General features: G+C 35.3%; 1 protein-coding gene across 8 annotated transcripts in view; it reads left to right on the top strand.

Annotated features, from left to right (window-relative positions):
- The window catches only part of SLC41A2 (solute carrier family 41 member 2), a 154838-nt gene that overhangs the window by 99034 nt on the left and 33899 nt on the right, over positions 1–21905 (top strand). For 7 of the 8 annotated variants that reach the window (XM_054528177.2, XM_024257548.3, XM_009248176.4 and 4 more), the window contains 2 exons: positions 14083–14214; positions 15436–15584. In XM_054528177.2, the coding sequence (XP_054384152.1) occupies positions 14083–14214; positions 15436–15584 (281 nt within the window). Of the gene's footprint in view, positions 1–14082; positions 14215–14941; positions 15035–15435; positions 15585–21905 lie in introns of those variants that run through there. The other variant, XM_063712242.1, reaches the window with a different exon arrangement.

The following is a 21905-nucleotide window of genomic DNA, read 5'->3' as shown; positions in this document are numbered from 1 at the left end:
CCTGTAATCTCAGCACTTTGCGAGGCCAAGGCAAGTGGATTGCTCAAGCTCATGAGTTTGAGACCAGCCTGGGCAATATGACCAAACCCTGCCTGCACAAAAAATATAAAAATTATATTTTTACAGGCATGGTGGTACACGCCTGTAGTCCCAGCTACTTGGGAGGCTGAAGCAAGAGGACCTTCTGAGCCTGGGAGGGAGGCAGAGGTTGCAGTGAGCCAAGATCGTGCTACTGCACTCCAGCCTGGGCAACAGAGCAAGACCTTGTCTCAAAAAAAGTGTATATATGTATATATGTAAAAAATATATATATGACATATAAAGGCAAGTTCTTCAAAATCTAATTTCATATCTAAAATTTCTACTGAATATTTTAATTTTTATATCCCTTTAGAATATCAATGAACAAATTTTCCCTGTAGGTCTCTCTCTTCATGCCACCATTCTCCCCATCACCCACACATAAAATTGTGGGACCATCTATTTCAACCTGGTCCTTCATCCTCTTTGACTGAAAAATGACCAAGCCATTGTCTACTTGCCCTTTAACACAGTTCACTTGCTCAATCATTTATTTATATAACAAGCATGTCTTACTCTTGTAGCCTAATGTCTCCATATAGCCATCATTCAAGTAATAAAGTAGGCTTCCTGACTCACTCTCTATTTGATGCAAATTAAGTGTCACTAATAGCCTAGTCATTCTTAAACATTGTTTTTATTACATGGGTCCTAAGATGATGAATTTAACAGTGGTTTTTTTTCCCTGCCTATCAAATCAAATTTGAATTCTTCTGCCTAGCTTTCAAGGCCCTCTGTACATGGTTGGACTCATTGTTTCCCAAAGACACACGCAATTTTTTCATTGTCATTCTAACTAGGTTTTTATATTGTCCCTACAAAGATTCATCTAATTTTCACTGCCTGGAATAACTACTGCTTTCCTCCCACCTCTTCAGATCCTCTTCTGTGAATATTAATGGATGAGTTCATTAGCATAAACATTACTCATAATGACTGTTAGAGCTATATTAAACAACATTTCAGTAAGAAATTTAACTTAAATTACAATAACCCTTTTATTATAAGGCTTTAATGCATATTTCAGTTGTTTTACCTTACATAAGAAACAATTCTAGAGCTTCACTGAAATGCTCTCCTTGGATGTCTGTGCTGTGGCATTGCATGATATTCATAGTAATATATTTTTAGTATCTCAGTAAGTAAACCTCTTAGTTGGCTATCAGCACTTTGGGAGGCCAAGGCAGGTGGATCGCTTGAGCTCATAAGTTTGAGACCAGGCTGGGCAACATGACCAAACCCTGTCTGCACAAAAAATATAAAAATTAGCCGGGCATGGTGGTACACTATGAGCTTATAAATTCCACTCTTTAAAAAACACTAATAGAGATGGTTTACTCTATGTTCCTCAAATAAGATGGAACTTTTGGGAATTGAATTTCATTTAAAATGTGTTGGGGAATGTACTATTTAAAGGACCCTTGTTTATCTTCATCATTGTCATCATTATCTGCTATTTAGTGAGTACCTACCACTATGTACCAGGTAACTTACAGGTTTTTTTTATACATGTTGTGTCGTATAATCCTCACAATAAGATCAGTAGATTGTCTAAGGTCTCTTATCTTGTAAGTGGTGAGTCACGATTGAAAACCAGATCGGGTCTATTCTAAAGCCTGTGATTTTTTTTTTTCTCAAAATATGCAGCTACTAATTTATGTTTTATTAGCTACAAGAATGCATACATTGTTTAAGGCATATCTGTGTTCATATTGTGACTAGGATATCTTTTAATGTTTATTAATATCTTTCAGAACTAGTGGCATTTTCCAAAATATATTTCATGGTAACACTAGTTCTGTGAGATGTTAATAAGTATAACTTGAAAAGTGAGTTCTGTGGTCAATCAAATTTGGTAAACATTAAGTTAAACAAACTTGTTTACTATGGGATTTCTTTATTGTTGTTGGTGTTAATTCTTCTTTAGTTTTTTATTTTCTTTTTATTATGCTTTAAGTTCCAGGGTACATGTGCACAACGTGCAGGTTTGTTACATATGTATACATGCGCCATGTTGGTGTACTGCACCCATTAACTCATCATTTACATTAGGTATATTTTCTAATGCTATCCCTCCCCTCTCCCCCCACCCTACAACAGGCCTCGGTGTGTGATGTTCCCCTTCCTGCGTCTAAGTGTTCTCATTGTTCAATTCCTATGAGTGAGAACATGCAGTGTTTGGTTTTCTGTCCTTGCGATAGTTTGCTGAGAATGATGGTTTCCAGCTTCATCCATGTCCCTACAAAGGACATGAACTCATCCTTTTTTATGGCTGCATAGTATTCCATGGTGTATATGTGCCACATTTTCTTAATCCAGTCTATCATTGATGGACAAATTTGGGTTGGTTCCAAGTCTTTGCTATTGCGAATAGTGCCTCAATAAACATACATGTGCATGTGTCTTTATAGCAGCATGATTTATAATCCTTTGGGTGTATACCCAGTAATGGGATGGCTGGGTCAAATGGTATTTCTAGTTCTAGATCCTTGAGGAATTGTCACACTGTCTTCCACAATGGTTGAACTAGTTTACAGTCCCACCAGCAGTGTAAACGTGTTCCTATTTCTCCACATCCTACTACGGGATTTCTTAAAGCCTTTATCATGCTAACATAAACGTGAGTCTCTCTTTCTGGTACTTCTGTTAGCTAGGTGTTGGGATTTCTAGATCTAACCTTCCTCAGACCCCCTAGACCACACTTTGAGAACCATTGATTTAGGGCTTATATCTTTTTTATCACAGTCTACTTTCAAACAATAATAAACCACTTTACATATAGGATAAGAAGCTTATGTCACTATACTTGAAATACCACTCGTCTTCCTTATGTACTCTTTTTTGAAATACGTTTTACTTATGTACTCTTTTTTGAAATACGTTTTACTTTTTTGAAATAGTAAATCCTGTAATACATTGTTATTATTTTTTGCTTCAGTTATTTTTAAAAAGAGACTAAAAATGAAAAAATATATCTTTTATATTTTATCATATAAAGTTATATTTCCAGCACTCTTTCCTTTGTGTAGATCCAGGTTTTTATCTGGTATTATTTTTCTTCTGCCTGGAGAAATTCCTTTAATGTTTGTTGTAGGGCAGGCTTACAGAGAAAATAGTCTTTACGCATGTCTCTCCCAGCGTGCTCTTTCCTTTCCCTTCACCTCTGTTCGTATCTCTAACAATGTCTATTTTTAACTTCTTTCACCCCTATCTCAGAAGAGCTGATTCTTTTGCCCAGGACCGACTAGTTGACCTGTGCCCTGGATACTATTCCATTACAATTCCAACGGGAGCCTTACTCCATCAATTATTTTAACTTTTCCGTTATCTCCCATGTCTTCCTCTCTTACATCTTTTCCCGTTAGCTTACAAATGGGCACAAGTCTTTTATCCCAAGTCACCTTTCCCATAGTGCTCTGCCTTCTCAAGCTTCTGTTCTGTCTCTTCTACTCTCTACAATCAAACTTTCCCAAGTGTAGTCTGTATTTTTTCAACTCATTATAGTATTTTTCTTCCTTCTCACTCTACAAAACTGCTTTTACTAAGCTCTCCAGTGACCTCCTAATTACTTTATCCAATAACTTATTTTCAGTCTTCATTCTATTCAGTTGTTTAATACTGTTTACTATACCCTTTTTGCAATTCTACCATTCTCATCCCTTCTCTGAAAATTCTTTTTCATTTTCCTTCACTGGTTCCTTCTTTCTACCTGCCTCTTTGTATTCTTCAAGACCCTGCTCTTGAGTTCTATTCTTAGTTTTCACCTTCTTTATGGGCAATATTGTCTCATCCAGAGATTTTCGAAGTGTGGTCCCCAGACCAGCAATATCACTTGGGATCTTATTAGAAATGCAGGTTCTTAAGCCTGAATCAGCAGCTCGGAGGTAGAACTCATCAATTGATTTTGATATATGCAAAAGTTTGAGAACAACTTGTCCTTGTCATATGGCTTCATTTCATGGCTTTATCCCTAGTCTTGACACATCTGTTCCTTTCTAGATCCATACTTTAAATTGGATATTTCCACATGGAACATCTGAAGCTTCTAACTGAACTCATCCTCTTCCCTGCAAACCTGCCCTTCGGTGTTTCCTGTGTCGGTTAGCGGTGTTAGCTACCCAGTGTCCCAAACAAGACATCCCCAATCGCATACTTCCTCTCCCTTATCGTCTCTATTTTTATCTGCTCTTGAAATACCTTCGGAATTTGAGATGCATTGGTTAGAAGGAGGATGAAAGCTATGTTATTGTAGCCAAGAAGGATTCAAGACGGACTATTTATTCAGTGATCAGGAAGTCATTTGAGAATTCAGTTTTGTTGAGCAGCAGACTAGATAAATGAAAGTACAGTCTTACAATAGAATGTTATTAACAATAAAAATGGATTAATTACATGTCCCAGACGAGCAAGGATAAATCTCAGAAACTTATGTGATAAATTATTCCATTTATATAATGTTCAAGGGTATGCAAAACCAAATTATATAGTATTTAGTTAGGAATATACATGTATGTAGTAATAACACAGAGAAAAGCACGAGAATAAAAAACACAAACATAGTCACTCTGATAGCAAAGGAAGGATATGGGATTAAGGAAGAGCACAGAGGGCACTACAAATCTAAAGATAATGAATTCCTTTACTTAAACTGAGTGGTGGGTACATGGGTGTTTTTTTGTAGTATAAGTCTTTGTAACTTACATGTATTTTATAAATATTATTTTTGCATTTATTAAATAGTATAAAACAATAAACATCTTAGAAGTAGCACTTTTAGACTTCATATTAATTAATTGACAATGAAAAGAAAAGAATTAGAATGACACTTAGAAGTCCAGATGAGGAGCTTTTTCCAAGAGAAGAGACGTGGGTACGTTTGTTGGCAAGGAGGCAAAGGAATAGTAGAGAAAGAAAGATCAAGGATGCATGAGAGATGGTGAATAATGAGGGAGCAAGGCCCATCAAACGATGGGCCACACGGTAGCCTTGGAAAGAAAGGATAACCCCTTATCTCAATGTGGTAAGAAAAGGAGTCTTGAAGAAAGACAGGTGGAAATACACAGATATGGGCTAGGGGATAGAGACTAAGATGAAGGGCCTTACAACTGACAGCCTCAGTTGTCCCAGGAAAGTAGAGACATTCATTTCTCTAGGGCAGTGTTTTCTAATCTTTCTCACATCATGGCACACATAAAAATTAATAATATTTGGATGGCACCCTAGGGTGAAGAAGACAGCCATTTGTAACCAGAGGTACCTGATTTGGCACTGCAGCCATGCCAAGAGCTTGGAGGATAGTATCTTGACACAGCTGTAACCCATCTGAGGCACACTGGTTGGGAATTTCTGATCTAAGGCGGTGTGTGTGTGTGTGTGTTTTCTTTTTTGAGACAGAGTCTGGCTCTTTCGCCCAGGCTGGACTGCAGTGGCGCATCTCGGCTCACTGCAAGCTCCGCCTCCCAGGTTCACGCCATTCTCCTGCCTCGGCCTCCCGAGTAGCTGGGACTACAGTCACCCGCCACCACGCCCGGCTAATTTTTTGTATTTTTAGTAGAGACGGGGTTTCACCATGTTAGCCAGGATGGTCTTGATCTCCTGACCTCGTGATCCACCCGCCTCGGCCTCCCGAAGTGCTGGGATTACAGGCGTGAGCCACCGCGCCCAGCCGGCAGTGTTTTTCAATCTTTTATTTTCATCATCACCTTTTGAAGGAGCCGTTTGAATCAATTTTTTTTCTAAATATACCTACCCATGAAATTTTCATTTTGCACATCTACTGTTTATCCATTTATGTACTGTATGTGTAAATGGGCTTTATAAATAAAATGAGTGATATTTTTTCTCCCCTCAAGAACCAGTTTTCACCTGTGTTAAGAATGTATCATCTAGGCTGAGCACTCTGGCTCACTTCTATAACCCCAGCACTTTGGGAGGCCAAGGAGGTGGGATTGTGTGAGCTCAGGAGTTTGAGACCAGCCAAGGCAACATAGTGAGACCTCATTTCTACTATAAAAAAAAAAAATCAGCCAGGCATGGTGGCATGCACCCGTAGTCCTATCTACTTGGGAGGCTGAGGTGGGAGGATCACTTGAGTCCAGGAGATCAAGGATGCGGTGAGCCGTGATTGTACCACTGCATTCCAACCTAGGCAACAGAGCAGGACCCTGTCTCTAAATACATACATACATACATACATACATACATACATACATACATAATTTATACATAATTTATTTAAAAAATAATGCATGATCTATGGTAAAGGAAGTAGAAAATTTAGAGAGTTCATCAGCCATTTACCACCTTGTCTACAAGTGGGAGGGAAATGGTAAAGGTAATGGATTAGGGACTAGGGAGGTAAATACGCCTACCCTTGTTTAAATAAAAAGCTCTTCACTAAAAGGGTGTTCCAATGTATTTCTTCTTACAAATATGAAAAAAATGGAAGGTATTTCTCCTCCATCTTTTTGCATTTCTTGAAACTAAAAGAGTAATTTCTGCATGTGAGTTCTGATAAGTCTTGAGAGGAGGACAGGTGAAAATGCAGAGGTACATAGAGATGGAGAAAACGGGTAGGGATATAGGAAGGGGCCAGACTTATTATGCTGTTGATTATAGAGATTTATTTCTTAAGAAAATGAACTTTTGCTTTGGGTTGCCTTTGGAATGTGCAAAGGAATTCTTGACAAAATTTGAAATATATTCCATGACGTTGGTGCTAAACATTTACTGGAAACATATATTTCTAAATTTAACAAAACATAAATTTGGATTTTTAAAACAGTCCCTAGATGAACCTGCTGATAATTTCTTCCTACTCTCAATCTTTATTTCATCAACTGAGCTTATTCAAGCATTAGGCACTTAAAATTCTGTCCTGTGGATACTGAGGAATCTCGCATATTATTTAGTATATTGACAAGTTGTTTTTACTAATGTTTTTAATTTGTGTGAGACTATCTTTAGATGCTCTCCACTGGCTTTAATAGTGCAATTAGTCCCTGAAGAATTTAAATAATTTAAAAGAAATGTTGGCAGACTAGCTTTTAGTGGAAACATAGTGTATGTCATTATAGCAAGAAAGCATCTTTTGACATTAAAGAAAACTATTCTAAGGTAATAATTTTGTTATAGTTTAAAAATATAACCAATGATCATGATGAAACCATGAGAGGTTAAAACTTTAATTAGCCCCTTCAATAATTATGTTGTTTACTTAAAAATTTTATTCACCTTATCTGGAAAAATGATATCAGTGTCTTTCTGAAGTCTCTCATTCATTTTCTTTTTAGTTTGGTGCAATTATAACATCAGTTATGTCTGTGTTTCCCGGACTACAGTGTGATAAGGTGATAAACTGTTTATTTATAAGACTTTGTTTATATTTATTATCATTATCTTAGTCTGTTACATGGTAACAAAGAAATGATAAAAATAGTTTTGTAAAGTTTTACCAACAAATTTGTGGGTTTTAGAAGAGAGCTACAATTAATCATTAGTAGCTTTTTGTTTCAAACTCAAGAGAAGTTGCAGTTGTAGAATAGATATACTTTGGCTTAATAGCAGATGCTTTCTGTGTTTGCATTGAAGCATTCCATATCCAATAAAATACCACATAGAACATTACCCCCAAGAGAATCCCCAGAGTAACTGAAGAGGAATGCAATTTATGCATTCCTATGGAAAATATCCATCATTGAAAAACGTATCTGAATGTAATCTTCTGCTTTGCATTAAGTATAATTTTTGATATTAGATTCTTTTCCTTTTGAGTGACTATAAAGAGAAAGATTACAAAGCTGTTTTTGCTAGTTTACCCCTTATTGGTTTACCCAGTAACTTTTTGTGAAAATGCTTGCATTATGTAGTTAAATACTCTTGCCACTTTGAATTTCTGAGACATTTTCATTTACCTTCACTTAGAGGTATAAGCTACTGGCCTTGTTTATATGCTATTATCAGATGAGTACCGATACATGCTAATTATTCAATGTTCTGGCTAATTGTTTATTTTTTAATTTTTTAATGTCAGTGAGTTTAGCAGTGGATAGTCGTATACCAACTTTAGCAACACTAATGTGAATAAGTTCTGATAACCCACTACCATTGGACCAGCCTCTATTCTTTTCTTTAGAAAGTGAGTTCAGATCTAGAAAATCCAGACTTTAAAAAGATAGTCACCTCTGACTTCTAGTGGAAAATTCATTGAGTAAACAGAAGGCAGTTTAATTGATTGTTTAAAATATGGGTGCTAGCCAAGCTTGGTGGCTTATGTCTGAATCCCAGTGTTTTGGGAGGCCTAGGCAGGAGGATTGCTTGAGCCCCGGAGTTCAAGACCAGCCTGGGCAACACAGTGAGACCTCATCTCTAAAAAAAAATTTTTTTTTTAATTAGCTAGGCATGGTGATGCATACCTGTAGTCCCAGCTATGCAGGGGGCTAAGGCAGGAGGATCACTTGAGCTCAGGAGTTCGACGTTGCAGTGAGCCATAATGACGCAACTGCACTCCAGCCTGTGAGACAGAACAAGACCCTGTCTCTAAAAATAAAAATAAATGAATAAATAAATAAATAGAATGGGCACCAAATGATTTATTCTCTTTCATATATATATTTTAAAACAAAATAGTCTGTGAATTGAAAAGCAATACAGTTTCTGGACATCCTCTGACCAATGAATTCTCCAGAAAATGTCAGGATCTATAATTAAGAAAATGCCAAGTCAGAATCACATTATTTACATAAATTTATTATTGATAATAACAATAATATTTAACATTTTTTAAGCCTTTACCATGTCCAGAAACTGTGCTAAGCATCTTTCATGTACGCATTATTTTATTTAATTCTCTCAGCATCCTTATGAGATAGATATTATCCTTATTTTCAGATTAGAAAATGGAAGCTCCAAGAAGTTAAATATCAGTGATGTCATAGCAAGTGACTGAGGCGGTTTTCAGAAAAACTCACATAGTTTGAGCCACAGTCAGAATGTTACAGAGAACACAGCTCTGCATTTATGTGCCTTAATTATTCTGTCTAGTCCAAGTGTCTTTTAAACACATTTTTAAAGAAATTTATTTTCCTTTAGAAATTTTTTCAGAACTCCCTGGGATACATATTTTAAACGTTTTTATGATGATCTGCATTTTAAATTATCTTAAGCATTTGCTTTAATGAATTTTGTATTTACTAAATGAGATGTGATGAGGAAATCATGAAGCTACATTTAGTTTAAGATCAAGACATTATAATTTCAGCCTTAAAACAATAATGTTTAAATTGCTTCGTTTTTGGTGCATTGGCACAAAAAGTGATCAACCTCTCAGCTTAGAAGGGGGGAAGCTCATGCTTTTCCTGTTTCTGTACTTACATTTTTTCTGCAATTAAAAAATGCTAAATTCTTATTCCACAATAACAAATTAACGTTATTAGAATGCAGTGAATGCCAAAACTTCACTAGGTATCCAGCAATATATAGGTGATATATAAGTAATATTGACCTAAATATCTTTGAACAAAATTACTCAATCTTTATTTCTGAGTATAATATTTATATATGCCCAAGATTAAACTGTGTAGATTTGGAGGCTGCTAGGGCTGGGTTTTTTCTTAATAAGAAACTGGATCCTAAACATCACATCCTAAATTATTAAGCAAAGAACTAATAATCTAGCACAAGCCAGATAATCCTATTATAAAAACAAGGTAGTTTCATCACACTTTTTTTGGAGGGAAATCTATTTTGCTTCCAGGTAACTTGGATCAACAGTGGGTAATAGACCTGGCCAGAGGATTGCTGCCTTCTGATTCTCTCTGATATCATCAAAGCTTTCAACTTTTAGCACCTGGTTCAGACATCCTGTTGCAATTGTTCTCTAATTCTTCTTGTTCAAAAATCTCCTGTGCCAGTGTATTCGGTATGATTTAAATGGAGTCCTTCATAAATTTAAGATGCCAAGTTCTCTTGATTTCATACTTCTTTCAGAGCTCATTCTTCCAACTGTTGTACATATGTAGGCATTTATTTGAGTATTTGTCTAAGAGTGGAATTGCTAGATTGTAGGGTATGCCTATCAACAACTTTATTTATTTATTTATTTATTTATTTATTTACTTACTTACTTACTTAATTACTTACTTACTTACTAAAGACAGGGTCTTATTCTGTCACCCAGACTGGAGTGCAGTGGCATGACCACGGCTCACTGCAGCCTCAATCTCTTGGGCTCAAGCCATTCTCCTGCCTCAGTCTTCTGAGTAGCTGCAACTACAGGTGTGCACCACCACACCCAGCTAATTTTTTTATTTTTAGTAGAGACAAAGTCTCACTATATTGCCCAGGCTGGTTTCAAACTCCTAGGCTCAAGCGATCCTCCTGCCTCAGCTTCCCAAAGGGCTGAGATTACAGGTGTGAGCCACTGCACTTGGCCTCAACAACTTTATTACACAATGCCAAAATATTTTCAAAAGGGATTATAACAGTTGACACTCTTGCTAGCTTTGTGTAAGAGTTCTCCTTGCTGCACGTCGTTATAAATAGTTGATGTTTTTAGGCTAAAAGGTTTGCCAATCTGATGAGTATGAAATGATATTTATTGTGCTTTTATTCGCATTTCTGCAATTACTGATTCTCTCTACATGTAGGAGTTCTTCATATATTCTGGATAGTAGTCCTTTGACAATTATATGTGTTAAAAAAAATTCTTCCACTCTGTGGCTTGTCTTTCCACTTTCTCCATGGTGTCTTTTGATGAACAGAAGGCTTTAATTACACTGTAGTCAGATTTGTCAACTTTTTCCTTTATGGTGTGTAATTTATCTATTTTGTTAAAAAATCCTTTTCATCCATTCATTATCATCTTGCAAAACTTAATATGTTTTTCTTTTGCATGAGGTCTTTAATCATGTGGAATTTATTTTTGTGCATGATATGAGAGTGGGGATCAAATTGCATAGGTTTTTGGCATATTAATAATTATCTTAGCACTACTTATTAAAAGTCGATAACACTGTTTATTGATTTGCAGTTCCTCCTTTGTCATATCTCAGATTTCGTGTGTGTGTGTGTGTGTGTGTGTGTGTGGTTATCAAGTTAAAGAAGTCCTACTTGATTCCTGGTTTGCTAAGAGTTTTTAATGATAAATATAAAATTTTATAAATTATTCTGCATTTATTCATCCAATTATATTATTTTTTCCTCCATTCATTTGTTAATGTGCCGAGTTGTTTTAATTTCTTTCCAACTATTAAATCAGTCTTGCATTCCTAGGATAAATCAAATTTGGTTATGATATACATTAAATGTTTTGCTGGATTTGATTTGCTAATTGTTTAGTATTTTTAAAGTTTATGATATTCCTATATTATCCTTTTAATGCATGCACTGTAGTGATGACTTCTCTTTCATTCTTGATATTGGAATTTGTGTCTTCTCTTTTTTATCTATTCGAAGAACCAGCTTTTTGTTTCATTTATTTTTCCCTGCTGTTTTTATTTTCTATTTCATTGATTTCTGTTCTTATTTTATTCCCTCCTTATGCTTTCTTTTGGTTTAATTTTTTTTCTTCGTTCTTAAGATGTGAGCCTTAGATCATTGATATGAAAGCTTTCTTCTTTCCTAATATAAGTAATGCTATGAATTGCTAAGTACTGCTTTATGTGCCTCCCACATATCTCAATAGTTTATGTTTTCATTTGTAGTAAATTCAAAATACTTTCCAAATTTCCTTGTGTTTTCTTCTTTGAACTACGGGTTATTTAGAAATGTATTGTTTACTTTCCAGATATTTGGGGGAATCCTCAGATATCTTACTTTTCTGTTATGGAAAGAGAGCATACTTTGCATGTTCCAATCATTTCTAATTTATTGAGACTTGTCTTATGGCCTGTAATATGGTCTATCTTCATTAATGTTCCGTGAGTGCATGTGTGAAATGTATTCTGCTGTTGTTGGGTAGTATGTTCTACAAATGTAATTTAGATTAAACTGGCTGATAGTATTATTAAAGTCTTCTGTATCATTGTTGATTTTTAAAATATAGTAAGTGCTCACTTAACATCGCTAGCAGGTTCTTAAAACTGTGACTTTAGGTGAAACAATACGTAACAAAACCAACTTTTTTCTCATCAATGTTATAATATAACGACATTGAATAATGCTATTCTAGGACTTGCTGTACGTCATTTCGCTTACAGTCTGTTTCCAAGAATCTATCAATGACATTAAGTGAGGACTTACTATATGTGTACTCAATGAATGAGATACAGTGTTTTCTGTGTATAAAAACAGGCTTGTCTATTTTTCCTCTCGGATTTATCAGTTTTTGCTTCTTGATGTATTTTGAAGACTAGACTTTTTTTTTTTTTTTTTTTGAGACAGAGTCTCACTCTGTCACCAGGCTGGAGTGCAGTGGCGTGATCTCAGCTCACTGCAACCTCCAGCTCCAGGGTTCAAGTGATTCGCCTGCCTCAGCCTCCGGGGTAGCTGGGATTACAGGCACGTGCCACCACACCAAACTAATTTTTGTATTTTTTTTAGTAGAGACGGGGTTTCACCATGTTGGCCAGGATGGTCTTGATCTCCTGACCTCGTGATCCACCCACCTCGGCCCCCCAAAGTGCTGGGATTACAGGCGGGAACCACTGCTTCTGGCCATCTTGACCTTCTTAAACTTTATACGATGTTCGTCTTTATCCTTGGTAATATTCCCTGTTAGAATGCCATTTTTTTCCCCTTGATATTGATATAGTCACTCTTACTTTCTTTCCCTTAGTGTTTGCATGGTATATCTTTTTCCATATTTTTACTTTTAATTTATGTCTCTGTCTTTTAATATATTTGTATATCTTTTCCACTAGATCCTTTATCATATTAATTATAATTATTTTAAATTCCTAGTTGGATGGTTTCAACACCTGATTCATCTCTGGGTCTGGCTCTGATGACTTCTTAACTCCTTCAATGGTTTATATTCTTTATTGCTTTTTCCTGTCTTTTAATTTTTTAATTGAATGATGGACATTATACATACAAGACTATTGGAGACTGAGATAAATATTATTTATGCCTAGAAATGGGAGTTCTTTTCTTCTGCTAGATCATTAGGATGGAGGATTGAGTCAATCTAGTCAGCAGTTGAACTGGGTTTGTTTTTTATGGTTATTATCATTACCCTCAGCTCACCACTAACCTCAACTTTCTTTATGGGCATGCTCCGGCTACCCTGTGCTAAGTGTGAAGCGTGGAGGGCTGTATGCCTGCAGCCTGGAAGGCTTAACTATCTGTGCTCTTGCTCTTCCCCCAACAGTCAGTTGCTGATGTTTCTTAGTGAAAGGCGTGGGATGGGGTTTGAGATTCTCTTGCTGTTTCCTCAATCTTAGGCAGTCCTACACTCATCAGTTAAGAATTTGAATTTTTCAGTTTTCTTCTTACTCACTTTTATGGCTTAACTTCTTTCTCCTGTACTCTGCAAAAGGAGAAACAATTTGAGTATCCTGTCTTACCTTGGAGGGACTTACCACTCTTTGGAATTCGTTTCACATCCTGGCATCAACTCTTCTGCCTCAGAGTATGTGAGACGGTAATGAGTATTTTTTCCAGTGGCTCTGTACCAATTTCTTTAGTAAGCTGAGAAGAAAAGTTTCTAGCCTTATCTATTTGAGTAAGTCTAGCTTATCTTCCCTGTCATTAAGGTGATAAACATGAAGGATCTTGGTACCTAATTTTATTTCTTGGTTTTGATAATGACTTTTAAAAATTACCTGCTCTGGTCTGCTTTTATACCAGTCAAGTTTGAAAAATAATGAATTAATCTTATCTAACAATGATTTTATGCCTTTGGAATGTCTACTTCAACATTAAATAGATCAACATTTCAGAAGAACTCTTTATTTTGTTTTATTGGCCCAGAATGTTACACAAAGAGGCTTGCTTTTGGTTGAATTTATGCAAGTTGTTTAAAATATGAGGATTGCTACTTTGTTTTTCCTTGTGTTTCAGGTATTGGTGGTAATTTGGTGGCCATTCAGGCTAGCAGGATTTCTACCTACCTCCATTTACATAGCATTCCAGGAGAATTGCCTGATGAACCCAAAGGTTGTTACTACCCATTTAGAACTTTCTTTGGTCCAGGTATGTGCTTATGGATTTTTGCATATTTTAGATCAAGGGCTATTGCTCTCTAAGATTATAGGCAGGCAACATTTATTGAATATGTGTTTTGTGAAAGTTGCTCAACTTTCCTATTTCTAAGAGCTAATCCCAGTGAATGAAAAGGCATGTGTATCAATTCTGCAGTTGCTGAGGATTTTTGTATAATGTTTCTCTTTGATGCCTCTTTCTGGGGTATCTTGCTTGTTAGTTGTGAAAGAGAAACCTTATTTTGTGAAAGACAAAAAAAAATAATTGCCAGGTGATTTCAGGAAGCAGATGTACTATCTTATCTATATTATTATTTTGGCCTTTCTAAATGTAGGCATTTGATCTCAAACAAACCAGTTAAGAAGGGATAACCTCGATTTCAAGGAACAGTGCATTATTTATGTGGCTATGAAAAAACAAAGGCACATGATTACCAAAAAACTAAGACCACAATTTTAAACTTCACAATTCTTGTCATTTTTTTTCCCTGATGAAAATAAGTGTGATTATTGACTTTTGTTTTAGAAAATTTTTTGTTGTTGTTGAGACAGGGCTTTGCTTTGTTGCGCAGGCTGGAGAGTAGTGGTACCATCACAGCTCACTGCACCTCAAACTCCTGGGCTCAGGTGATCCTCCCACATCAGCCTTCTGAGTAGCCGGGACTATAGGCACGAGCCACTTTGCTTGCCTAATTTTTTTTTATCTTTATTTTTTGTAGAGATGAGGTCTCACTATGTTGCCCAGGCTGGTCTTGAACTCCTGGCCTCAAGCAATCCTCCCACCTTGGCCTCCTAAAGCTCTGGGATTACAGGTGTGAGCCACTGTGCGTGGCCATTATTGATCTTTGAATGAAGATCAGAAATGGCTACCCTTTTAATACCAGTGATAGAAGTCTAAAGAAATTAATAAAATTAAAACATTCTTGTACTTTAAGAACTTTATATTTTCTCTGTTTTTATGATAGATATTAAAGTGTGACTGATGTTCTTCATAGCAAGTTTTTATCAACCACCTTTCATTTAATTAACATATATAGTGGAAATTTCAGAGAATGAAATGAATTGTAACTACTTGAAATTTATTTTTGGCAATCAAATTTCATGTGATAGTATGAAGTATAGTAACTAGAAAGTAATCCTCAAATTTTAATAACTATGACCTATTAACCAAAATATAATTTTGTTTTAATTACTTTTACATTTTATATTACAGGAGTAAATAATAAGTCTGCTCAAGTTCTGCTGCTTTTAGTGATTCCTGGACATTTAATTTTCCTCTACACTATTCATTTGATGAAAAGTGGTCATACTTCTTTAACTATAATCTTCATAGTAGTGTATTTATTTGCCGCTGTGTTACAGGTAAGAGTTAAAACTTCTTGAAATCTCTTTTATGCTGAGACTGCTGTAAAAGTACAACTGTGGAAATATAAAAACACGTGACACATTTTACCATTTCAAAAATCAACTGAATATCTTCATATTGATTTGATCTTCTTAAAACCAATAAACAATTTTGTGTTAGTCATCAATATTTATATTATTAGGTTAATGTAAACATTGTTTATTATAGAGTCAGATAATTTCACTATGGCTATATTTACTTTTCTTATATTTTCTTTCCCATGGAGCTAATAATCATATCTCTTTGCATTTGCATCATTTTCCATAAACCCATCTTTAATTTTTACCAATGGTTCTAGTTTTATTTTGGCTTCCTGGGCATGGCTTCTTGCTAAACTTTGTAGATTTGGTACCTTCTTCAGTGCAATAAGTCCTAATCCCTTAAGAGATGGATTCAAATAGTTCTTTGAAGAGATAACATTTATCATTTGGCTTTCAAGGAGTTTGGCGTGTAGGAAGGAGGCTAGAAGGTAGGTATGTAGACATTATTCCACTCAAAAGAAACTACATTGATGATAATGATGGTAATGAAATTAGTGGCATGTATAGTGTTTCCTATATGCTCAGCATTATAAGTGCTTTATATGTATTGATTCATTTAATTCTCACAAAATGCTATGAGATTTGTTCTTTTGATATAAATCAGCGATTTTCAAAGTGGGATACATACAGAGCAATGCATCGTGTGGAGGAAGAAAAGATTAAAACTTCATTTGTTTAAAATATCTGTTTTCTTCCACTTTTGTGTTTGCTTAGTAATAAATATATTTTAGCACAATGTTAAATAAGTATACCAAATATTTTATACTGAGAGAGCTGCATAATCTAAAACTTTTTGGAGATTACTGAGTTAAAACATAGAGTGAGAAAGCACAGGGCTTGTGCAAGATAAAATAATTCATATATAGGATCTAACAGACAAGATAAGGTTTAGAAGGTTGATTAGGGCTGGTGTAGAAAAGGCCTTAAATGCAAGGGAAATTAGAATCTATTCTTAAAATAACAAAACCCTTATAACTTGACATTTTTAACTTGTCTATTATGCTTTATAGTGCCTTAGATTTTACTAAAAGTCACCTATCGAATAATTAATTAATTTATTCATCTAGTAAACCTTCATGCTACTAGATGGAGGGATGGCTTTTAAATCTCAGGAGGAATAAGTTCAGACTCTATACTCAAGGTCTCGTAGTCTAGAGGAAAGGCCACTATACGAACAAATAATTATAATGTACTATAATGTAAGTACTGAGTTTAGCTATATATGAAGTGCTTTCAGAGTTTGAAAGGAAAAGCAAGTACCTCTACCTGGGGAGTAATATTTTTCTACAGTTCAGTAGGGACAAAACTTATAGCAAATTGCTACTTTTATTGCTGTATATTATATGGTCATTTATTGTCATATATGTTTGATGCTGTTCTTTGTGTAACTATTGTGAAAAAGATGCATTCTTCAATCCCAGGGGAAGTATTCAGAGACTAGTGTTTGGTTTGCTGATAAACAAGCCATTGCTGGAGCATATTCCTGTTTGCAACTCTGCCTCTTAGCCTCATGGATTATTTGACATTTATGTTTATGGTTCTGTGCCAATATACTATCATGCAGCATTTCACTTAAGTCAATGAAGGATATAAGTAATTTTTCTAGTTTATTAAAAATAGATTTCAACATATATCCACTGTGTACCTACATGCCTTTTAAACCTCTGATCTAAAGTCTCACCAGTGAAAGCTGAATAACTAGAATGGAGAAAAGAGCAATTATTAGTCTCTCTGTGTCTCAGTTACCCCCTCTGTAAAATGGGAGAGGTTGTACTAACTGCCAGACAGGCTGCTTTGAGGATTAAATGAATTACTTATATAAAGTGTGTTTATAGTAGATGCTGTATAAGTGTTAGCTGACGCTATTGTTGTTGTTATTAAAGATAGTATTATAAATGGTGTATCATTGATTTCAGAAGGACAGCTGGAAACTATACTGTTGATTGAATTTTCTTATGTGTCTTTTATAACTTTAATTTTTATGGGCTTTGCTTTTCATTTTTCCCCCAAGAATCAGATATCTGCCAGAGTAGACCTTTGCATTTGCAGCCTGACATTGTGCATTAGTCTAATAGAATAGCTTAGAATAGGTTGTAAATTATTAGATCAAATCTTCATGTTCTGACACTAGCATACACATAAGCACATGCACACACACACCTCTTTAAGGTTTAGGTAAAAGATGACCTTCCCCACCTGGCTTCAGTCAATCCAAAGATGAACAGAATGAAGAAATAACTCCTTAAAGACAAAGAATCTTTGACCACTTAAAACTTACCTTTTAATATTCTTTACTAGATTGTCTTCCTTTTTTGATCTAGGTTAAATTTATATTCAAAACCTTGGTCCAAGCTCTTATTCAAATACTTCAGTTCATGCCACTCTTCTCATCCCTAAACTCTCTAATTTGATTGAATATTCTATAGTGCAGTTTTCCAATGCATGCTGAGTTTCTCCCCATCTACATTCCTACCTTCTTGAGGGTTGAGACCATGCCTTTCCCTTTGGTATTCCCCACAGGACATGATATAGTGGCTGTTTTTATAAATTATTGTTGTTTTACACACTTCACAGACTAATACTCTTTGAGGAGCTTCCCTGCTAATTCCCCAACCCACTAAATGAATGAAATCTATTTGAAGGAACCTTCATATTGCACTTATTATAATGACATAGTAACAATCAATTGCAGCACTTTTGCATTTACTCAGATATCATCTCTTCCTGGAAGCCTTTCTTGAATATCTGATTTCCTCTGAATTGCCTTATTCTCTATTTCCCAAAGTACCCTGTGAATACCATTATCCTAGCATTTTCCATATTATATCGACATTATCTATAATATTTATTGTGTCTGTCTCACCCCATTCTAGAAATAGGATCTTTGTTTACTCATTTTTGTATCTCCAGCACCCAGCCCTGTCCCTAGTGCTCAATTAATGCTTGTTAAAACTGAATGACTATATCTTGCCAGCTCCATCTCCTTCAGTGGAAGGAGGAGAAAATTTTATAACTGTATTTAGGTACAAGAAATCACAGAAGAACTAAAGAAAAAATCTAGATTTTTTATTCTCCTTGTCTTCAATAAACACCAGTTTCCTCACTGACATAGGTATCCAAAATAAAAGCAATTAAAAATGAAACACAGAACCCCACAACTTCTAACAGTGATCAGTTAAAATTGTAAGGTTTTACTGAAATGTTTAGAGATGAAATAACCTGATTTCTGGGGAAGTGGAAGTGGAGGGGTAAAACTGGTCATGAGTTGATAATAGATGAAGCTGAGTGATGGTTCCTGAGAGTGAGTGGGGTTAATTTATACTATTCTACTTTTGTATATGTTTTCCTTAATAAGGAGTTTTTAAAATAAAACTTTCAGATTTTAGATGTTAGTATAAGATTTTATTTTCAGAGTATATCATCTCTCAATTTTGGTCTTGTAGCTGAATGGGTATTTCTTACTTCTAATGAAAAGTAAAAAGCCAACTTAAATTTGAAATTCTTTGGCATTGGAATGGCTGAGTTAGTTTCTTATCTTGCCCTTAGCCATTTTTTGAAATTATTTTTTAAATTTAAGAAAAACTACTTACATGTCACAAATTACATTGTTTGGTGGTATTTGTTATGTGTCTTGCAATTAGAAGGAAGCTATCAAATGTGGTTTTGTTATGTGATGTTTAGGCCACTGAACCACAGTCAGAAGATGTGATGGATTATACTCTATTCATGTTCTTGCCCAGTCCCAAGAGCAATCAGAGTAGCTAGACCATATCAAGACCAGAGTAATGTGCTAAGAGACATTCCTATTTGACATACCACCAATCACATTGCTTTTTGAGTTTATTTTTCTTCAACTGTAAGGATGGGTTGGTATCTAGCTAACCATCTTGATCCATTATACCTTTTATAGCATCAGTCAGCATTTATGAGACTACCAGGTGTGCTTAAGGCACAATTGTTTTTTTTAGAATATAATTTTTTATTTATGTTAAACTAGCACATTGAACCCACAGCTTTGATTTCATAGAAGCAGAGTATACTTTCCTCTACAAACTTAGACATGTTTCTTGGGTTCTTTCTCTCTAAGCAGTGATTCTCCCAGCCTTCACATCTACTTACTCGGATGCTCCATTGACTGCTCAAAGCCTGTTAACTTATGAACTCAAAAGCGTAATATGGGATTCCAAGTTAGGATGGGCATTGTTGGCCTTCCTTTTAAGATGTAACGAAGGGAATCTTACTGTCATCTTCAGGGTTTTCTGTTTGTTTGCCTTACGCCCTACAGTATTCTTCAAAGACTAGTCCCTTGACAGCATAATAAACCTGAGAAGGTACAAAGAAAACTATCAATTAAATAAGCATACTGACAATCTCTTGAGCAAAGAAGGAACAGCAGTACATCTTTGTTTGTTTCCCTATTTAATTTAAGGCTTCTACTAGTTGTTCCCCTTTGTGTTAGAAATCCTAAATATATATCCTCTATGAAAAAACAAAAACATAAACATGTCATCTGTTGGATGACACATCCTATAAGAGGCAAAAAGATTGCCCCTAAAAAAACTGAAAGCGGAGGCCGGGCGCAGTGGCTCACGCCTGTAACCCCAGCACTTTGGGAGGCCGAGGCGGATGGATCACGAGGTCAGGAGTTCAAGACCAGCCTGACCAACATGGTGAAACACCATCTCTACTAAAAATACAAAAAATTAGCAGGGCGTGGTGGTGCACGCCTGTAATCCCAGCTACTCAGGAGGCTGAGGCAGGAGAATCTCTTGAACCTGGGAGGCGGAGTTTGCAGTGAGCCGAGATCACACCACTGCACTCCAGCCTGGGTGACAGAGCGAGACTCCATCTCAAAAAAAAAGAAAAAAAAAAAAGAAAAACTGAAAGAGGAGAAAAAAAGACTATAATTAGATGGGTGATCACAAATGTAAATAAGTCTATTACTATTCAAATCTCATTATTCTTATCCACTATTTTACTTATTTGATTAAAAACAACAACCCCTTTTGTTTTGCTATTAAGAGTTTTCTGTTTTATTATGATGATTATGTATATATGGAGTATATAAATATTTTTTCTGCTATAAAATATCCCAGTGGGAAAAGAAAAATGAGACTTCTCTAGCCCTTAAATTCAATAGCCCTATTCTATTGAATTCCAACAAGGTATTTGTTAATATTATTAGTAAACAATGAATTTAAACTATTTCCAAATGAAATGTTGAATTCTTTATTTTAGGCAATTATGGTTTCTTACAGAAAATTAGATTATTAAGAACTCTACTAAAATTCTAACAGCACCAAATTCCATGGGAAATTTATTTTGAAAGTTTCGTTGTAGAAAAACTTTGCCTTTGGCTGTGTCTGTTTTCACATGGGAGAAACAAAATGTTTCCTTTAAAGGGTAGAATGGCAACAAATTCTCAATACATACAGTTGAGAATTGTAAATATCACGATTTTATCAAGTATATAGTACATATAGTGTGCCAACTACTGTGCTAGTCACTGTACAAAAGAAATAAAAGGTATTGTCCCTGCCCTTAAGAATCTTCTCTTAGCTGTAGATTAGATTGAAATGCATGAAACAGCTAGAGAAGAACCCAAGACTTACTTCCTTATAACAATACAGTCTTTTTCCTCTGTAACTTCAGAATAAATTAAATTTTGTGCCTATGCCTAACTTTCATTCTTTGAAAGTGCTTTAATAGATTCTTTTTGGAGGAAGGAGATCAGACAATATAAGTTTTAACCACTGAGAAATTCAGTATCAACAAATATGAAACTGCTCTTAGCAAAATAGTAATGTTTATACTTATTAATATAATTTTAAAAACAGAAGTCTAGTTAGTTTTTGCTATTACTTTCACTAGGCAATACTTGTTTTTGAATTTTATACATACATGCAAATTGCACCATCTCATATTTTCCAACAGATTCATATTCTCAAGAAAAAAACTTGTTCTCAGCAAAGCCCAAGCCCAGATAAATACCCCTCATGACAAAACTTATAATCAGTGTATTAACTAATAAACTTCCTAATAAGTATTTCTGTTTTATAAATAACCAGAGCTCCTGGTTGTTGAACATGTGTTTGTAATATGAATATACCTACGACACTAATAGTGCAGATTAAGAGCAAAAGTGTTCCATTTCTCATCCAGTAGAACATGCTTGGAGCAGAAATACAGCCAGTGACCTCTACATACTTACCAAAAGGAGCATCGACAGTATCCTCA

This window comes from Pongo abelii, chromosome 10 (assembly GCF_028885655.2).
Source record: "Pongo abelii isolate AG06213 chromosome 10, NHGRI_mPonAbe1-v2.0_pri, whole genome shotgun sequence".
Classification (NCBI taxonomy): domain Eukaryota; kingdom Metazoa; phylum Chordata; class Mammalia; order Primates; family Hominidae; genus Pongo; species Pongo abelii.
The sequence above is the reverse complement of the archived record's forward strand: the minus strand, read 5'-3'. Positions and strand labels throughout refer to the sequence as shown.